The sequence below is a fragment of the Rissa tridactyla genome, chromosome 8, assembly GCF_028500815.1.
Source record: "Rissa tridactyla isolate bRisTri1 chromosome 8, bRisTri1.patW.cur.20221130, whole genome shotgun sequence".
In the NCBI taxonomy this organism is placed as follows: domain Eukaryota; kingdom Metazoa; phylum Chordata; class Aves; order Charadriiformes; family Laridae; genus Rissa; species Rissa tridactyla.
In genome coordinates, this window is record NC_071473.1 from 44,961,265 (window position 1) to 44,982,061 (window position 20,797).

General features: G+C 38.8%; 1 protein-coding gene across 3 annotated transcripts in view; it reads right to left on the bottom strand.

Moving 5' to 3' along the window:
- The window catches only part of GPBP1L1 (GC-rich promoter binding protein 1 like 1), a 34,349-nt gene that overhangs the window by 3,775 nt on the left and 9,777 nt on the right, over positions 1 to 20,797 (bottom strand). For all 3 annotated transcript variants that reach the window (XM_054210758.1, XM_054210759.1, XM_054210760.1), the window contains 7 exons: positions 13,330 to 14,227; positions 12,362 to 12,476; positions 10,968 to 11,097; positions 10,336 to 10,619; positions 7,443 to 7,515; positions 6,061 to 6,254; positions 3,149 to 3,289 (listed from right to left, as the gene is read on the bottom strand). In XM_054210758.1, coding sequence (XP_054066733.1) covers positions 3,149 to 3,289; positions 6,061 to 6,254; positions 7,443 to 7,515; positions 10,336 to 10,619; positions 10,968 to 11,097; positions 12,362 to 12,421 — 882 coding nt within the window. In that variant the 5' untranslated portion in view covers positions 12,422 to 12,476; positions 13,330 to 14,227. The remainder of the gene's footprint in view (positions 1 to 3,148; positions 3,290 to 6,060; positions 6,255 to 7,442; positions 7,516 to 10,335; positions 10,620 to 10,967; positions 11,098 to 12,361; positions 12,477 to 13,329; positions 14,228 to 20,797) is intronic.

The following is a 20,797-nucleotide window of genomic DNA, read 5'->3' on the forward strand; positions in this document are numbered from 1 at the left end:
GAAGAGCTCGCTGCCGATTCCTTGCTACGCACACTCACAGCCCAGACGGGTCAGTGTGGAGCCAGACACAGACAAGCCTGGAGCCTGTGGGAAATCTGCCCAGCTCAATTAATGAACCCAAGGTAACCTCCCCCTGCTCTTCCACAGTGTTTAAGATTTCTTAATTATCTTGAATCTGTGAATCAGGCATAAGGCACAACAGTTTGCCTATTAGCAGTACCCTAGCCATGACACTGCAATAAAAACTCTACTAACTAAGATGAACTTCCAACTTAATCTGTTCCATCATTTTGACTGGACACGCAAAAGAAATCTATGAATGTGTTATGTGAAAGTTGTCTATGTCTTAACCTTCTGCCCATATATTGCAGTTCATGTTTGGCTACTCTAAGACAATAAAGAATTTGTCATGAGTATGGATACCTGTCACTAGAATCTTGCATGCAAAGCTATTCTTTTCCTTCACTTACTTGCTTTGATTTTTTCCCCTCAATATTAAAACAGAGTAAAATTTCTTAAAGCCTGCAGTGTTCTTCTCCACACACCCCCTTTCCCCCCTTTTTAAACTAGGGTGGAAAGGTTGCAAATTCAGGATCTTCAAAATGAATCTCCTTTGCAGAGTGCTTTTACCATACTCACAGTGCTCTGAGCAAAGATCAAGGGACCAAAATATTTAGCAAAACTAAAACAAGGCAGCAACTGCTGCTTATATTTCTATTGCCTCTTGCACATGAAACACTGGTGTGCAAGGATGCCTTTTCAGGGAAGTGCATGCTGAAAGTGATGTCTTACAGCAAACAGTTCTCAGGTGGCCTTTTCAGATTTTGCCCAATTCAACACAGTAGGGAACAAATCAGCAATTGTAACAGACAAAACAAGTGACTGTAAATATTAGGATAAAAAGCTAGCACAGTACTAAAATTAAAGCTCTCAACATGGTAATTAGTTTGACTGCAGTGACAGAAGGTAATAATGAACAAAGGAGACTAAAACTTATATGTCTTCTGGTGATTTGGAATACTCTACTAAAGCACTTGAACCTGCACTAGAAGTAGGTGTTTTAATGGCACTGTGTAGAACTGCTGAGGTACTAAACCTTAAATTCTGCGCGTTAGGTGAAGCCAGTTACGGATAAGGTTTAGAAACAACAGAGTCCTGAAAGGGAATTAAATCATACCTCAATTCTGATTTTAGTCATAACTTCTTGTAGAAAGCTTTATAACACTAAAAGAGAATGTTATTATGTAAAAGGGTACAATTAGTCATTTTTGGACACCTTTTCTAAAGGTAGGTTTAGCCCTTTGACCGAAACATTAAGGCATCTCAGTTTTTTTTTTTTTTAAATGAGCGCATTATGCATAATCTCATATTTGTTCAGCTATCACTCTCTTTAACAGGGGTGGCTAGTCTAACAGAAAAGTCATGTTGTATCAATTCAGACTGTATCCTAATTTTTACCTTAGACTGGCTTGTGCGGACACGGCGCCAGTGCTAGTTGGCAACGCACTGTGGTCCCCTATGAATAAAGGTGCCGTTTCCACCCTTTTGCAGGAGGGGCATTATCCCCATTTCAGAAATAAAAAGCAGAGATTACTTGTAGTAGGCATGTGGAGCTGGGATTACAGTAGTATTTACTGGCCATGGCCCTGTGTTTTCATACCGCGTGTCTCCAACAGATTCAAAGAAAAATGCATTACAAGTGTTCTGGGAAGAATTTTTAAGCCCTTTTTGTTTAGTTGATTGATGCTGGTAATACAAGAAGTATTAAAGGAAGTACTGCTTGTTCTGGGGAAAACCCAGGTGCCTACTCCTGCTGTCAGATTAGTATCTGACATCTTTGCTGACTAAAGTTTCAGGCAAGACCTTCTAGGGTGGGGGAAGGTGGTGGAATAAAATAATGGAGACTACTTGCATTACTACTGTATGATAGAAAGTGAATGCCCTTCTCGGTATCTACCTGGAGGTGAAAGCCTATTTAAGTTTGCATATTTTTGTCACAGAGGTGTCTGTACTGTGCTGCACATTAGACAAAAGAGAAGGCTGTCAGTAGCACCAAGGACTTGGTCTGAGGACAGACAAAAGCAAGGTAAGGGGAAGGGTTACAGAGTAAGATCTATTTGTCAAAGTGGCAGGTGCATGCTTGTTAACTATTGCTTTTAATGACTGCTTTTCCACTCAGCAGTGGCTAAAGCGGAAAAGTGCAGGCTGTTGCAAAGTAAAGCCTGCAAAGCAGAGACTCATAAAGATAAGGTCTTATTTTAGAAGTAAGATCTGTAAAGGAAAAAGACCAATGCGCAACTAGAAAAAAATCCACTGTTACACTTGAAATGCAAACACACTCATTTCAAATTATGTGAATAGGTCACTTATCACAGTCTGGTTTATTTTTGTTCTTTTTACATATGATCACAAACCTGTTATATTTTGATTCCTAGGAGCAGAGGAGAAAAGTTATTCAGTGTAACTCTTCTATTAAGCTTTGTGGAAATTCAAGCTCCAAAACAGCATTTTGTATAAAAGCTATGAAGTGATGCATAGAAATGTTGGGCAAACTGTGTTTTGTCACAGTTACTGCTGAAATGTTAACAGATTTATATACAAGGTTCTCTCCACACTTCAGATCAGAAGCAGAGGTAAGTCAGTTTCCACCTCGCCTCCTTCCAACACCAATTAAAACCCCTCAACCCTCTCAGAGCTCATTGCTTGTGCTGTCGCTCTCCTAGAGAAAGGAAATGAGTCAGATCACCGTCTTTCCCCCTTTTTTCCCCCATATTAAAGAACAGCATGTCAAGGGAATCAGTTTACCTATCCGTTCACATCAGCTCTTGGCAACTGCACTCTGATAACACCAAGTCTACACATGTCTAGTTATGCAACACTATTTAAAGCATTAGTACTTTCTGTTTTCATATTGGAGGGAAATCCTAATACATTCAGACTAGCAGCAATGGCTTTACACCCATGCAAACCATATTTTTATTTCTTTTGGTGTATAAGAGATGTGGCAGAGAGCGTTAACAATGTACGAGTCATTCTTCAAGGGCACAAAGGTAGGTATACCTTGTACAGAGAGGACCTTATCACGTTTAAGCTACAGTAGGCGATAGTGATAGAAGTTTCCACCCCATCCCCAAACCCAACCTCTTACCTCTTTGGGAGAGGTGAGGACCGAGCCACTCGCCAGTACCGCTGGTTTGGTTACAGACACTGGACTGGTAAAGGCAGAGTCACGGCTGGAGGAAAGCGAGCCTGGTTTATGTTCACTTCTGTTGGCTTTCCATGGACTTGGCTGTATTGAAGAGAACACAAAATACCAGACAGTAAACGATAAGGCACAAGAAGGCACTGCTTGCAAGTAATAAAACAAACAAACAAACATGTCAGCTGTTTTATGGATGTTTTTCCTCCCTCTCCAAGAACAGTCTCAACAAATTTACCTTGACACCCATTATTTTTCCCCTTCTTCTATTTTCCCCAAACCACACACAATTCTGCTTCATGGGCTCCAGTAAAACACCATTAGAGCTCAAACAGAAAATCCAGCATTGCTCTTCATTAATTGGAATCACCACCGAGTAATGCAAAGCATCTTACAGCTACCCACAGATGGGAAGTAAAAAATTCCAATTAAATTCACATTTCATAGGGGAACACTGTACGTCATAAAGAAAGGGTTTGCATCACTTGACAGGAACTTCCTCGGTGCAAGGAAGAAGCACATCAAGGAATATTTCTGTCCAGGCTGAGAATGCAAATTATTTATTTCCTAGGGCTCTAAAAGTGTCCATCATTGCACTGATTTAGCAACAAAAAAAAAAGAGAAAAGAAAAAAGAAGAAAACGCAGCCAGTTCATTGAAGTGTATGAGCACTTGCTGTTTTGCTCTGGATACTCTCTGCAGTATCCCTTCAAATACACCGGCGATTTGGCTGAAAAGCAAAGAATTCAAGATAAGTTTTTGTTACTTGGAATGTTATTCTCGAGCCTCCCTTATCAACCAAGGACAAACACTGTGAAGTGACAGTCTTTACAAAAAGGATCCTAACAAGAAACTTGTATCAAGTAGCACAAGAAATACACCTGTCAGAGCATTAAAACATACTGGTTCCTTTGACCTGTTAGACTTCTGAAGCCAACTTCAAGTCACGAGCAAAATAACTCATGCACAAGTAGGATTCAGTTAAATCTGAGATGCAACAGACCTTGCGTTCTGCAAGCAATGAGAGCAGAAGCCATTATTTCAGTATGTTCTCACTCTCCATTGGGTTCTTTTATTAATTTTTAAATAAATAAATCAGTGGGGGAGACCATCAGCATTACTCTTCCACTCCAACTTAAAAACAAGAACAGTCTACATTATTGAATGGATTATTCAGCATTCACAGCACACGTTACAAACATTCCCTTAAAACCCAGAAAATATCCCAATCCGTGCAATATTGCCTGGTACTAAAATTAGGGTGTAGAATTACTTTGACAAGAAGTTTCTCTCCGCAGATCAGATACCCAGCTCTTGGCAGCTGATTGTTGTTCTCCCAGCTTCCACAAAGGGGCAGCTTAGACAAATTCAAAGACAGACCCCTATTGCTTTCTTAGGGAGCCCACTAGATTCAACCACAACAACTAGAGATGAATGTCAAAGGAATCGTTTGCAGATTATGACCTTCACGGACTGCTTGACTGTGAACAATTAGCCATCTCAATTAGCTAAGACAGAACACACTTGTTTCACTGCCACGAGTTCTCTTCCTTTCCATATTACTTGGTACAACTTAACAAAAACATTTTTCATTCAGTTTGCCTGTGACAGCTTTCCAATACTGCTGACTTCATCAAAAGGGACGTTTTGACCCCTCCACTACTTTTTACACTGCAATTTCTGTACAGCTTTCTAGAGTCTTCAGAATAATACATCCTACCATAGCTGCTTTATGTGTGTACCTTTAAAAAAAGGCATCACGCACACAGTTTTTCTGCCTAAGGATAGGCTGATCTCCTACCTTTTAGCTTTGCTAATGGTTACCATTCATTAACAAAAGTGCTGTTGATGACACCAGCAGACAACGTGATAAAAAACGAATCATAGAATATCAGGTTGGAAGGGACCTCAAGGATCATCTGGCACAACCTTTCTTGGCAAAAGCATGATCTTGACAAGATGGTCCAGCACCCTATCCAGTTGAATATTAGAATTCTTCCTGTATTTGGCAGAATTTGGCTTGAACTAAGAGAAACTTACAAAAGAGAAAGCAGCTCTAAACTTGCTTTCTTATAAAAAGTTATTACTCTTTCCTGTTTTGCTTTTACCTTTGAAGTGTGTGAGACTAATCTACTCTAATCATAGGGAAGATTTTGTTGGAATGTCGCAACCAGCATTAGCAATTAATAGAATGTAGAACTCAAAGTATTTGGACACCTTTTTAAAGAACAACCTAGCTAATAATTTTCTTTAGCTTCTTAAATATTTTCACTACCAATCCTACAATGTTTCTAGGGCATCCATCCATACATGTAGATTCTCTGGAAAGATAGGCAAGATAAAGCCTAGAACTAAGAAACAAAGAAACTACTTGTTTTTTCAACACTCCTGTATTTCTTTTAGTAAACGAATTATAGCACAATACCATTTACTTTTCCAGGTTGTCTTTAAGACTCAACTAAATTAGAGCTAAATTGCAGGATGTTACAATCTAATCTGCCCTTAGCCTCAATTGTGTTTTAAACACATCAAAGTATTGTAACCCAATAAAGACTCCAGTTCTCTAGATTTGCTTGTTTCGTCTAATTAAGATAAGGATTTGCCTAATGCATGAGAACACACCCATTCAAACAGACATTAGTATGGTCAGAAGAGAGTTAGTTCTCTGTATGGACAAGACCAAATGGCATTTCAACAGGGAACAACAATTTCAGTAGTAAACAGACCTCAACTGTAAAGGCCGCTACCCCAGAAACCACTGGATTCCAACTCCTGCTATTTGTTAGGGGGTTGATTCCTTTGCCAAGGGAGAGAGCTCTCCCCTGATCTGCACTTCACTACCTTGGTTAGAAACCCCTGTACCTTGGAAGGAGGAGCTGCAGGTTTAGGAACCAGATTTTTGTAGACGCTTGGGACAATGGTGGTGGCTTTGTTGCCATTTGCCAGGTGAGAAACAGGTGATGTAAATGCAGCTGAGAAGGCGGCGGCAGGATCCTCTTTTGAAACCTTTTTGATGACCAGCATCTTGGTAGGTTGCTTGGCACTAGGGGGGTTTTCTGTAAAAATAAACAAGAGAGATTCTGAAATACAAATGTCCAGCTTTATAACAGCTTCAGTATGTTGCTCCAGTTTCTCCCCTCTCAATCTTAGATGCTACACTTCTGATTCTGAGACTGCCATCAGCTGCTCTTTCGTGTCAGCTTTGAGCAAAGATACTGGATAAGGATGTAAAAGTCCAATTTTTTTTTTTTTCATTTAACCACAACAGCTCCCTTGATGCTGAAGGGAAAAACCTACAGTGACATCAGCTAACAGCCTTCCACCACTTTACAGGAGTCAGAACAGATATTAGCATCTTTTTTGAGCAACCATGGACCAGCATTGTTAATTCTCTAACAGCAAAAATACTTCGCGTAACTTATACCTCAAAAGACACGGGGCCTTTACAAACAAGCACAATTAATAGTTCTTAGGCCAAATCAACACATTTGCAGGAGGCAGAACAGTTTTAAAACAGTAATATATAAACAGCTAAAGCCCCATAAATGGGCTGTCATTATTTTTTGAGCATAACAATAGCTATCTGACAAACATGCAAAAAGAATACAATTCAGTACTATAGCAAGAAGTGGTTTTGATTTTTTTTTTTTTTTGGTATTTGTACTACTCACAGTATCTAACCCAACTAATCTAGCTACATTCTAACTGGAGATTAATAAACATGTATTTAGTCACTAGAACTGGTACCTTGTTTCACTCTATTTTATTTTTTTTTTAAAGGCATAGATTTGCATACCAGAATCAAAAGCAAGCCTGTTCTGAGTTTAAAAAAAAAAAATGAAATGAATCCAAACCACAGAATTATGAGTTTTGTGGTATTTCTAATAGGAAGATCACAAGTCAGGAACTAATGTCTAGCTCAATTTCTGCCCTTCCAAGCGATGTCTGCGTGAAATTGTAACTGCAGTAAGATAGGAAGCAAATACAGAACAGGGACATTTACTGCCACCAGAAGCTTTTTTTTTTTTAAATGACAAGACAAGCACAGTTTCAAATGGGCAAAAAGGCCAAGAGATTAGTGAAGACTGTAGGAGGAAAACAACAAAGGAGAGAAAGTTGCAAACTGTCTGCTTCACTTAAGTCTTTAAAATCTTTTTGAGCGAAAAAATACAATTTAAACATTGGTTACAATTTTCTGCTTCAACATCAGCGTTCTGTACAGCGATGTAAATACCTTTACCTACCCCATACTCCAGAAGGTGTTCCTAAAGGTTTGTTCTGGTTGTTGTGTCTTCCAGCTTCTGGATTCAAAGATGGCTGTAAAAAGACAATGCAAATGAGTGTAACATTATATCATATATAACAACAACAACGTCAGTATTAATATATAATATTATGCTTCTAGGATCCCAGAGCACAGGTAGATTTCTCTGAACAGCGCCTGAATTAGAAGAGTGCTTTGTCACAAGACATCTAAAAATCAAGTCTATATTCTCCTTGGCTTCTGCTGTATTTCTAACAGAACTATCAGAGGGTTCAGGATAGGCCCTTTAGTCTTCTACTATACAACTAAGTATATTTCACCAACCATTACACACATAAAAGATTTAGGTACTTAATCAGCATCTCAAAATATAAAACAGAACCCACATCATCAGTATATGAAGGATCTAGTCCCATTTCCCAAATATTTTTATACCATAATTATGCATTAACCAATTACAAAAAAACCCCACAATCAACCACAACCCAAAAGCAATACTAGGCTCCTATGTAAAGGAATAACGAACATATATACACATTTACTGTCAAAGAAACCTACATGTATATTTACGTTAAGCTTCAGACTGCACTTTTCAGGAAAATTACTGCACACAGACTCAGTGCTCTCTGCAGACTTACCTCTGATTCGGTATCAGAATTCAACTTAGTGGAACAACTAAGGATGTGTCCAAGCTCAAAGCAGAGTAAAGAAAATCTAAGCATGCAATGACAAGTGTTCCTGATTAGCTATTCCTCTTCCCCCGTCCCAAATAACTTCAGTTCAAAATAAAGCCATCTTTTTCCTCTTTTTAATGAATTCTTCATATGTTAGTTACTACGGTGACAGCATAAGTCTCTAATAATGAGCTTCTGAAATAGTAGGCATTCCTGTTCTATAAGAGTTAGGAAAAAATGTCACACCATAGCATAAATTCCTGCCTCAGACCCTAGAAATCCCTCTGTTTCAGTGCTTCATTTTTCAGTTACAGGTCGGTTTTATAGCAGGGGTGCTCACACCACAGGAGAACTTTGACTAATAGCCTGTTTGGCAGATCTTTCAGGAAAAGTGTTGCCACCGTCAGCCATACAGGCTTAACAGCTACGTACTTAACCACAGTATGCATTAGTTTCACTACTATGGCAAAGACAATACAGAAGTTATTTAGCAAAGCTTGCTACTAGACAGCGTGTGACATTATAACCTTAAAAAAAATTGGGGGAAGTAATTACAGAAGAAACAGCCATGTAGTTGGGGAAGGCACTCATCAAGGCACTGAAGAAGAGAATGAAGAAGTACATGAAAGAAAGATTTAGACCAAGACACACTACAACAGTGCACAGTTGCAATTGTTACACTAACTTTCTACATTTCAACAGGCTTTTGACAGTCTAAAGAACAAGCTTATAGAAGTCCTGAACTACAGTATTCTGGGGAAATCAGGTTAACAGAAATCTACACACAAGCTTTATCACTGCTCTCCAGGTGTTAACCACCCTGTGATGCAGGCTGCCACTCCCAGCAGAAGCAGTCGAACAACAGCATGCAATCACTCCCCAGGCACTTCACTTAAAAAAAAAATGGCAGCTTAAATTAAACTGGCTCCTGTGGCAATTTAAGTGTAGACTCTAGATTTTGGCCTGAAGCAGCTATGTGGCATTCATGTATTTCACTCCAATTCCTAACTTCCTGAATGGAAGCAGTGCCATCAAACTGCCACGACAATTTCAGCTGTAAACACCCTTCCAGATAGAAAAGCTGAATAAGACAGCAAAAAGCTCAAGATGACTATACACTCAAGTGTGCACACTATTACCAGAAACTCCCATTACTGGAGGCAACAATGGCTTTAGCATTGAAGATGAAGTCAGAGGAATTGCATTAGGTGAAGGGACTGAGTTACCAGAACCATACAAGACAACATTGACCTCATTACACCTGTCAAGAGGAGCCTAGAGAGAGCAAGAAACAAGATGCAAACTCCAAAATACACGATCTGATAACAATAAAATCCTCATCAGGGGACAGGAGAAAAAAATTAAATTGTCAAGAGAAAGCAGAAAAGGTGCGTATATCTCAAAGTATTTGCATTAAGGAATGCACATGGTAAGGATGAAAGCCGTAAGTCCAAATACTATTTTGTAAAGTTTGGAAAACTAAATTCCAATAAAAACAGAGCCAGAATGTAAGAGACTATAATACTGGTAATACCACGTGAATCAAAATGCTGGATAAGAAGAAAGTTGATGAATTGGTGACACCAGTAGAAGAAATGGCTCAAGAAACCCCAATCCACAGATTAACACAGAGAGAGAAAAATATCTCTGACAAAAAGATACTATTCCAGAAGATTCAAGACAGATGGCTGCAAAGGTCTGAGCACATGTCATGAACAAGATTGGGAAGGTTATCACAAACACCAACGTGTACCAGAATGCAAGAGACGGGAACAGCAGGCAGACTAAAGATAAGCTGAATAGATGTACTTAGCAAAAAAAAAAAAAAAAAAAAAAAGGCTTTGTAAACAAAGCCACAAAGTCAGTACAACTGCTCTTCCTGTGGCAGACCAAAGTGTCATCTTACGGGTTTTGCTGAAGATCAGGCTTCTGTGTTACAATGCTGTCTTCAGTTCACAATAACCATTTGGCAAAATATAGTAAAGTGCCAAAACCTATAATCCAACGGCAAATCGTGAGGACTCTAGGTACCAATTATCATCCTGTCAGCACTGGAGTAATTTTGTTAAATCTGTTTTGATCTGAAACATGGAATGGAATGCAACCCTAGATCCTCACCACCTATCAATGCTAATTAAAATGAGATCTGAAAAGCTACTTCTCACAGCTGCCACTTCTCGTGAGAAGCTACACACTTACAAAGTCTTCTTCCTCAAATTGCAACTGCTCTTTATCTTCCTTCTTCTCTTCCCTGGATTCAACAGGCAGCTTTTCTTGAAAGGCGGAACTTTTCCGAGAATGGAAGTTGCCATTCCAGTGGCGATGAACTCCAGTTCCTCCTCCACCACGCTGGTTCACGCCATCATGGCCCCGTGAGGGACCATGCCAGCCAGGCTGACTGCCAGAAAGCCCAACGTGAGCTCCTTTAGAAACACCAGAATCTACAGAATCATGGCGGAGAAGGGACGGCTGATGCCAGCAGTCTAAACAAAAGGAGATAAGGATGCAAATAAAAAAGTCAACACAGCACACACAATACTGGAAATATCAGGCTGTTTTTCTTGTTGTTAAGTCAATGTTCACTAAATAACTACTAAGCTACTGTGTGACCATATCAGAAAACAAATCAAGCTAAACAATGCACGTACAGTTGCCACAGAAACCCCGTAAGGCCTGAGCACATGGTATGGGAGAAGAGCACAAGTTTCTTATAGTATGTTTTGAAAATGTACAGTTTTGGAAAATGTTGTTTATATTCTGCAGAATTCTTCATTCTGTAGAATATTCCAAAGTGTTTGCTCTCAGGCTGCACTCTGATCCTTCCTACTCACCTCCCGCAGTTCGGAGGGGTCCATTATTGAAAAATCCATCAGAAGAGTTGTGTCTCCTACGGCTCACCCCAAAGCGGCCTTCTCCCCGTGGAAGATGCTCTCCATGTTTCTCAAAGGTGGCTGCAGGGGACTGAGGAAAGAAAAAGGTGATGTAATGAAGTGTTCCTTAGGGCACTCCAGGAGCCTGTCAGTCCAACAATGCCATTTTGTCAATCCAGACCCCACGTTCCTGTATGAGTTTTCAATACGGCATCCGTATCTGCATTGTTGAGACAATGACATCAACAATCACGTGAACCCGACCAGAACAGCAAACAAATCAGTGTATCCTACACAGAATCAGAGTGAACCTAACACACTAATCTTAGCAGCAGTCTTTGCAAACACATACTTTCTGCAAAGTTCATTTAAGAAATTCTGTGATACACAGGTGCTCTTTCATTCACTCCCTCTAAAGACAGAAAAGCAGACAGCAATGGAGGATCCAATCAGTCTGACTAAAATTCAGAGATACTGAAATAAATTAAAGCACTTTTGGGCTGAAACGACTATGATGCTGTAGAAAACCTTAATGCTTCTAGCATTAAGATTCCAAAGAATTTCTTCTCTTCACTTTTTCTCATTTATAAAAGATTCAGAGGTTTGTTTTAAATGGATAAAATATCCCGAAATTACTTTTGTCTCCTCCTATGGAGCATGGAAAGCACAGAAGTGAAAGCTGCGTTTTCACTTTTTCATCAATGTTGTCCATCATGATCTGGCTTGCTAATTAAAGTGTTTTTGTTGTTGTTGGTTTTTTTTTTTTTTTTTTTTTTTTCTCCACCATCATGCAGAAGCAATGCAAATTGTTAAAAGTCTTAAAACAGATTTCCTGGGTCAACCTAAGCTTCTTCTGGAACCTGTTTTAGAAAGATGATAGGCAAACTGCCCTCATTTTAAGGTTGCAAAAAACTAATGAGTATTTCTGAATTTGGAGTTAGAGCCCAAGGGCCTATCATCAATCTCCTACTCAGCAAGGGTCAGATTATTTTCATAAATCAAACCCAAATTATATTCTGAATTATAACTAAGTGGCAGCTCGAGTCTTGACTCCCACAGATTTAGGGCCATTTCTTTGATTATTTTCTACATGGGATCCCACTGAAGTTTCAATGCAAAGACACTGAACTACTTCCATGTCTGAACACAAAGGATGCTTCTCCTCTGAAACAAATGGGATACATTTGTTGAAACAAAAAAAAATAATATTTCCACCTTAGTAAGTTTCCAAAAGCCTTTAAAAAACACAAAAGAAGTTAAAATTAAACACCTTAAGTTCAACAAAACACTGGGAAATTTTTTTGCTTTTAATTCTTGTCATAGCTGTAAAAGAAGGTGATCTGTATTGACGTTACCTTGGTTGACTGTGGCGTTGAGAAGTTAAGCCAGGCAGGAACAAAGTCATGCTGCGCCATTTAGGTCCAGTGTCTCCCTTCAATAAAATGAGGCATCAAACCTCATGGCCAGGATCTGTAAATGAAAAGAACGTTCCCTGAACTGTCAACTTTTCCAAACTGAAATAATAATACAATTTATTTCCCAAAGCTTGGCCTATATGAACAGGAGGGGAGAAGTGCTCTAGTTTTTCATATTACACTTAAGCATTTTTTCTTCCTGCTGACTTTGTTCCTCTGACCAACACAGGTAAGAACTTAAACATTCCCAGTTACTTCCTGTTTACAATTAACACACCCATGAAATTCATGATAGGATGGGTGTGGAGGTGAGAAGAAAAGAGAACAAACAGCATACAAAAGCCATACAATGCACAGATGTGTAAAATCAAGACATGACAGAATTTGGGGCACATTCCTTCATTACTCATTGCCTTGATTTAGAAAGGGGTGATCACTGCATGTTTTATTCCAGAGGCTGTAAATTAAATATGACCAAACTGGTGATGATGTTAGAGACACTGAGAGAATATCAGAGACCTGAAAGACAACCGTATAGCAGCTCCGGCACCCTGAACTTAAAACTGTATTCAGATGCACCAACTTCCATAAACCAGGGAATATCCTACGCTGAAACTGCTTTCATAGCTAAGAAACCAAACGGTTGGGAACAGAACACAAGCTGGCTGAAGAATCTTCAACTGAGGACCAGCTGAGGTGTCTCACTGAGGAATCGGAAACTGAATTGTGCTTTCCAACATGTCATAGTGATTTCCACTGCTCAAAGCAATGAAAATTCCATTATTGCTCCGTATAACTGAATTCTGCCTTTGTGTGGAAGGTTTTCCAGTTTACCATTTTGCTTTATTTTTCGACTTTATCCGTGAACACCATATAAGCAAAGAAAAAAAGTACACATGATCACTTACCCTGAGTTTGGCCTCTGCAGTCCAATGTCCTCAGTTTCTGTGCTTCACTGATCTTCGAGTTCCTTCCTTCTCCAGTATGCTGTAAGGCCAGCCTTGAGGCAATAGTGCGTCTCAAAGCAGAGCACAAGAGGCCGCACTTTGTGCCAACTGTGCCCTTCACCCCCTCAGCTGCTCATTTTAACCTCTCTTTTCACTCTCACTACAAAAAAAAAATACCTAAGAAGGTAATTTATATTAAAAAAAAAAAGCCACCACCACGTTCACCTCATTAAATTTCCTCTGGTTGTGGTAGTAGAGAAGTCGGCCTTTACATTACAAAAAGGTTTGTCAAGTCTGCATGACAACATTCAGAGCAACACCATGGTTAATACTGAACAGATACACTCAAGTCTGCTGGATAATTCATGATCTGCAGCAGATCAACCTGAACACTCTGGAAAAAGGACGATGTTACATAAAAACGCTTGCTCCAAATGCTGAGATCTAAACAAGAAGCATCTGCCCAAGTGCTCTTAAAATATAAACTTCATTTTTATCACATACATCTGCTAAAAAAAGGTATAGTATTTTAAAAAATGAATGTTAGGATATACTCTGGTTTTCACGTAACTTGGTTAATGCTCCAACAGAGCTAAGCACTACGTGATATAAAGCTCAAAAGCAGGCACAAATTTCTATCTCCCCGTTTTTCACCATTTACATGCTGAAACATAGATCATATGAAGAAAGAAATGCCAGGTCCAAAAATAATCTCTTCTACTCTATTTTTTTTGTAGACTGGGTGCTGCTTTTAAAGGGACACAAGTTATTCCAGAAGAGCTTCTTGTTCTACAGTGGAGAGTTCATTTCTGGGTCATAGTCCTCTTCAATCAAAGAGGTGAGACAGGAACTGTAGTCACTGTGAAAAACAAACAAACCCCATCAATACAAATGGCATAAACATGACAAAGTATGACTAGAAAGAAGAACAGCAGGAGAAATTAAGCAACTATAGCGCAAGTGCCAAAAGCTATTTGATCTCCAACCAAAATAAAAACTGAAATAATCTAATAAAAAAAAGAGTCCCTGAAAAGGGCATTTTTGCTTTTAAATGATCATTTGACAAATTTAGTTTACAAAAGGGCAATACAAATAAGCTGAATCAGGATAAAGGGAAGAGTGGAGAAACTGCATGCAGCTGATGAAAGGGATTCCACACTTCATAGCAATTTAAAAACCTGCTGCTAAAATAATAACAAGACTTTAGGCTGCAGGTAGGCTCGGCCATTCCACATGTCTCATCTCCTCTATACGCCCACATCATTGATCACCTGCTCCAATACAGCCAGACTCCCCTTTCAAGAGACTCAGGATAGTAATACATCCAGTACTCCATTAACCCCTCCACAAAAAATACCAACAACAACAACAAAAAAAGAGTTTTCCTGCTATGGCCTTTTTTTCTTTGAACAATCTTCCTAACCAGAAGCAAACAGATAGGTTTACTGCTCCTGAAACATCTGAAAAGTTTTGTTATTGTTTTGATGCCATCAGCTGTTTTTCATGATCCCTTGAGGCATGCCTTATTATGCCTTTATATTCGACTTATCAGAGTTTGTTTTCCTTGTTTGAATATGGTTCCATTCTTCGATCAGTTTTGGGTTTTGTTACACTTGTTATGCCACTCTTTACTCTGCTAGCATGTGTTTGGGTTTTTTTTTTTTTTTTTTTCAATTTTTAAGATGGTTTTGATAGAGGCTCAAAATAAACATACACAGGGGATAGTAAAAAAAAAAAATCACCACCTTTTCATCCTCTGGCTCATCCTCTTTAATAAACCCCCACATTTTCATACACTTTTCTTTCTGGAACTAGATGTTATTGTTGTTGTCCTGGTTTGAGCAACACAGGACTAATTTATCTTCTAATGCCTGGGAAAACCGCACTTTTAGAAGACTGTAGTGTCTGAATTTGTGAAAATATTTACTTTATAGCCCACTATGGTATGTGGGTGTCAAGGCCTCCGTGTTTTCAAGTTATCCAGGTGCAGGGACGAGGAGGAGCAACCCAGGCACTTGACACAAGCTGGATTATTTCATACCATGAACGCCACATTCAACATAAATTAGAAAGTTTGCAGAGATGTTGTCTCTTTGCTGTGATGGCTGCCATCCTGAGAATTTCTTGACCTGGTGCTGGACCCCTGAGCCCTTCCCTTCCTCCCGAAGCTGCAGTGCTCACAGTGTCCGACATCTGATGTCCACTGCTGGGAGTGCACAGCTTCCTACTGATAGAATTGGCTGAGTATAAGCCGTGTATATTTTATATTGGTATCAGTATCAATATTGGTTCTTTAGTGTTATTAATGTTAATTATCTAGTCTTATTCTATTAAATCTGTTTATATTTCAACCCTCAGGTTTCCTCGCTTTTCCCAATTCCCCTTGCTGAGTGGGGGGGTCACTGGGTGACAGAATGATTGTCTGAACAACGGTAAGTTGTTGTGGGTTCCTCAAACCATAACAGTTGTGTAAGGGAGTTTGGAAAGAGGGAAACCTTTTTGCACCTCAGTTGTGAGCCATGATCACATTTCTGGAGGTAAAATAACAACAAGCAACCTCACAACCCCTACTAACTACCAGACAAAATGAAGCAAAAACAGAGTGGACGTAGCCAGACAATACTGACCTGGGAACTTTCTGAGCATCCCACCCCATACCACAAGCTAGTAAGCATCACACACTGCAAACAAAAGCGCTAACCTATCAGGACCTGTTTTTACATTAAAGGGTAATTTTTCTGTGTGTATAGGGACATGCTGGAACATCTGCTGCAGATGGAACAGTTTTCCCATCACACTGAACCCAGCACAGGTACAGAACTCCTTTAGATGTGACCTTGTGAGGCTGCTACCAAACGTTTGAGTAGTAAGTAGAAGATAAAACAGGGACAAAGTCAATGCAGTTGAATATATTTAAACAAGATTCATTACCTTCTGAATAAATATGTTTTTCAGAACAAACTGTATAGCAATTAAGCCATGTCAAACTATTGACAGAAGCAAGTCATATAATTTAAGAAGTCGATTTAATGAACCTTGAGAATGATTCACAGTGATGTCAAAAATGGACCTAAGCAGAGCAAAAAGACCACACAGAACTGTTCTCCGGATTTAAGGGTATCTAAATAAATGTACACCACAGAATTACAGTTTTGAAGTAGGAATTAGGTCTGAGTATACAACAAAGATAAAAACACCACGGAAATACAATACCCAGGTTCTACTTCACAAAAAAGATTCCCTGTAACTTTGGAAAAGGAAAGCACATCACCAGTTTGCAAAACTTGTGTTGCTACAAGACATCTTATATTTCAGCACAATCAAAACCAAGGTGAAAACTCTTTGCAAAACCCCAACTTCTAATTTAGAAAAGATCTTGCAGAAGATTCAGGTCTCCTTAACCAGCTATTTTGATATCGTTGTTTGTACCCGTGACCAGGGCAGTTCATTACAGAGCAATATCTAACATGCACGTACACAGCCTACTGCAACTCCTAGACATGACATTTTGGACTGATGTACAAGTCTTGCAAACATCATGCTTGCACAATTAGCATAAATTAGGCATTGCTGATACGAAAACTTTACATTTCTTAAAAGACTGGCCACCACATCATCTCAGACCTTCTATGAAGTATTTTGATTCTTCTATAACCTTTATTCTGAAACAATCTCACTTGCAGGTATCACAGTTACTGGGAGGTGCTGCAGTGAGGTTGCAGTAAATAAAGCAAGAGGCTTAAATTAATCTCAACCTACTTCTCTTCAGGTAGCATACAGAAGGCACACTTCAGACAGTAAATTCAAAGTCATGTCTTGAGCCCTTCCAAAATCGTGTTTCCTGGCATGAGCCAGGTACTGAAGGCCATATGCCAATACAGTATACGCCACACAGCCTGCAGCTGGCTCTGTATTTCAACAGGCACACATACTGCTCTTCAGTCATTGCCTTCCTGGGCAGGTAGTATCACAAAAAGAACAAGGAATGTGACACTAAAATGCAATACTTTCTGTTAAAGCAAAAAAATTGCCATTCGATAAACTGTTGCAGATTATACTACTACTGAAACACTTCAGTCACCAGGATTAGCCCATGTGCCAGGTTTTACAGCGCCCGCTCACACACGCTCTGAATCCTGCCCAACATTACACCTTCAACCTAAAACCGCTTCCATAATCTATCATACTACTGACAAGGGTAATATCACAAAATCATAATGGGCAAGACCCAAAGTCTCTTAATTACCTTCTCTGACAGCAACCTACAATAAATTCTTAAGGAAAAAAAAAGGTGCAAGAACAAGAGTGAATAACACCAGGGCTCCCAGGATACTTTCTCAGGCTTTTCAGCCAGAGTTTTAATATAGTTTATTACCAGTCAGTACTTCTACGTAAATCTGTTGAATTTTTTTGTTTTTAGACACATTTATACATTTTTGCCTCCCAAATGAGAGGGGGCACAGTTTACTTGTGCTTTGTGTAAAAGTCGATCTGTGGCTATAAAAACGTCAGCCTCAATTCAAATGGATGTTTTCTTGTGCTACCAAACTCCTTGACCACATTCTATTCAGTTTTTCATGATTTTATACACGATATATGCACTCATCAAGTCACACCTCTTCCAAGCAAAGTCAGACTATTTGTGGAAGCTTTCTGAACACCTCTCATCACCCTTACCAGCCTTTACTGTATCTTTTATAACTAAAGTCACCAAATCTGCATAAAGCATTCAAGATCTGGGAGCATGACCGATGTACATTGTGGCAAAACTGTGCATTTTTTAACCTTTCTTCCTAATATCTAACACTGTTGGGTTTTTTTTTAATGTATTTATTACTACATACAACTGAAATGGCCTTTGCCAACTACTCAATAATGAATAGAGCAAAGATATTTCTCAAAGTATAGGTGGGGTCTGCTTTTCTCTGGTCATGCGCATGAGCATGTCTGTGGAAAAAATACGTGTTCCCTGAAGGCAAAGTTCCCAATTCTTCCCATATTGCATTTTCAGTTCAGTTGAACTGGGCTCCGCGTCACTAGGGAAAACAGCAAGGACAAAGATCATCCCCAGTAGCCACTCCCAATTCCAGGAAAAAAGCAAATGAAAATGCTCATCAATGCAAATTTAATTAATTCTCTCTCTCCTTTTAAATGAGTTCAAGTTTGAATTATTTATGGAAATAAAAATCAGAAAAAGAGAAAATAATAATAAAATAATAATATCACTAAATGAGTTGTTCTATAAAGGTGAAGGGACCTTTCAGAACAATGAAATCTGCATTAATTATCTTTGGTGAAGAAAAAAGGTTGTCTGTCAACTACCCCAAAATATTATTTCACTGATGAAAATGAAGAAGTATTTGGCAAGTAATATAAATACATAAAACATTAAACTCTGTATTGGCACTTGGGTTCCACTTGTTAACAGTTCTAATTAACCTTAAAAAAAATAATTTCAATTATCAATTTTTACATGTTGCATGAAAAACGTTTTAACTGTTATTTCATAGCAACCTCTTTTCATAAGTTTTTGTTGTTACTAAAGTACTTTTTTCCCCCTAAGTGCTTAAGCTTCATATCTAAATATCCTTCACCATGTTGTTTAACCGGCAAGTGGAAGAAGTGATATTTATCACGGAGTCAAATAAACAACTGAAAATTGTCAGATACTTTTTCATATTGTCAGATTTCATTGTGTATTTGTCTAAACAAATACTAAATGTTTGAGGTGAAAATGGAAGAAACATACAAGCATATTCAATTTAAAGAAGAGGCACAGACTACAGTAAGGAACATACATAGTCCAGGACAAAACACCTCATCCTTTAATACACCATTAATAAAGTGTTCTCACTGTGTTACAGTTGAATTAGTTACACAGTTGCGTTAATCCTCCTGTTAACTTTAATTTCTACTCCCAACATAGACTTGACCAGAGTTAATCCCTAAACCAGAGAGAGTTTCTAAAGCTTTGACTCTCAAGCTGAGGTTTCCATATACTCCTGACAATAGGAACCAAGGAGATACTCAATATGCCAAGACCTGTATCGACCAGAATGTAAGACTAAAGAGATAAGCTAAAGATAATCAAGGCCCCTGAGCTGTGATATGAAATTATTCATTGGGAATGGATCAAGATGTTTCAAAACCCCTAAGAAAAGACATACATTAGCCTTATCAGCAGTGCATTTCTCCTGTTACTTCCTCTTCCATCTTCTACCTTGGCCTACAAAACTGTAAGAGCCCAATGGGATGAAAAATCTGCCCCGAGATAAAAGATTGCCTGCCATGCCGTGCCGTTCTAGCACACAACCTCTCTGGGAATACCTGGAATCAGGGCTTCTAATCTTTGCTCACATTAAGTACTGCACCGCACATTTCTGAAGCAGACGACTTTTACTGCATGCTTTTTCTGCCTCAAAGTTCCCTGCAAACCTCCTCAGATCCCTTCACCTCTGCTGTCTACCTAGAATACTATTAATTACATTAATTCCATTTCTCATTTCCTACAACAGCAAATCACAAAGACTTGGAGCCTCTAGCAAAAAACCAGCATGAAAGTAAACTTTTACCCTTCGTTATACATTTATCAATCCAGCTAACAGCAGCTGTAAAAGGTCACAGGGACAACATTTGTCTATCCCTGCCACAATTTCATCTCACTTCACTGCATTTCTATGTATTTCTCCAAATAGAACACATTTATTTAAAAAAAGTAACTGATCTGTTTTTCTAACTGGCCAAATCAATTTGGGATTTCACTAATATTCATAAAGATCAGATGTCAGCTGACTTGCAAAAGCATTCAGAAAAATTAGCGAACGATTTAATGGAGGCATAAGGCAGAACAGAATTTACTTCCCTCATCAGTTTTCTTTCTGTGCAGCTCTTTTAAAGTTATTTAGTCAAGCAGACAGGCCTAAACATACACAACAGACCTTTCCACTTAACTACTCTTCAGAGTAGGGTGTCATTTAACAGGTGTATGTTAGTTTATGATAAGGAATTAATACCATGTGCATTCACTAAAATATTATATCTTTCTAAGAACTTTTGATTCATTCAACACATGCACAGAAATAGCAAGTCACCACCTGGAGCCCAACCGAGGAGTCAAAAGCCATGCTACAGATTTCCTTAAGGATATCAAAAAGCCACACATGAAATTTCATTACCCTGTTTTCCAAAAAAGCAGAACATGGCTTGGTCTTACTATTATTAGAAACATTTTATTGAATAAGATAATCATATTTGGGCACACAGCTCTTTTAAAATAATGTAATTACAAATCTTGATTTAACCTCACATGCGTTATTAGGCCTTACTATAAAATGCACGAGTGCAGTATTACTAGTTCAATAGTTGTTATAACAACTGGTGAGCTACATCTTTACAAGCAGAGGTCGTTTATTTGCAGTTAATGGCATGT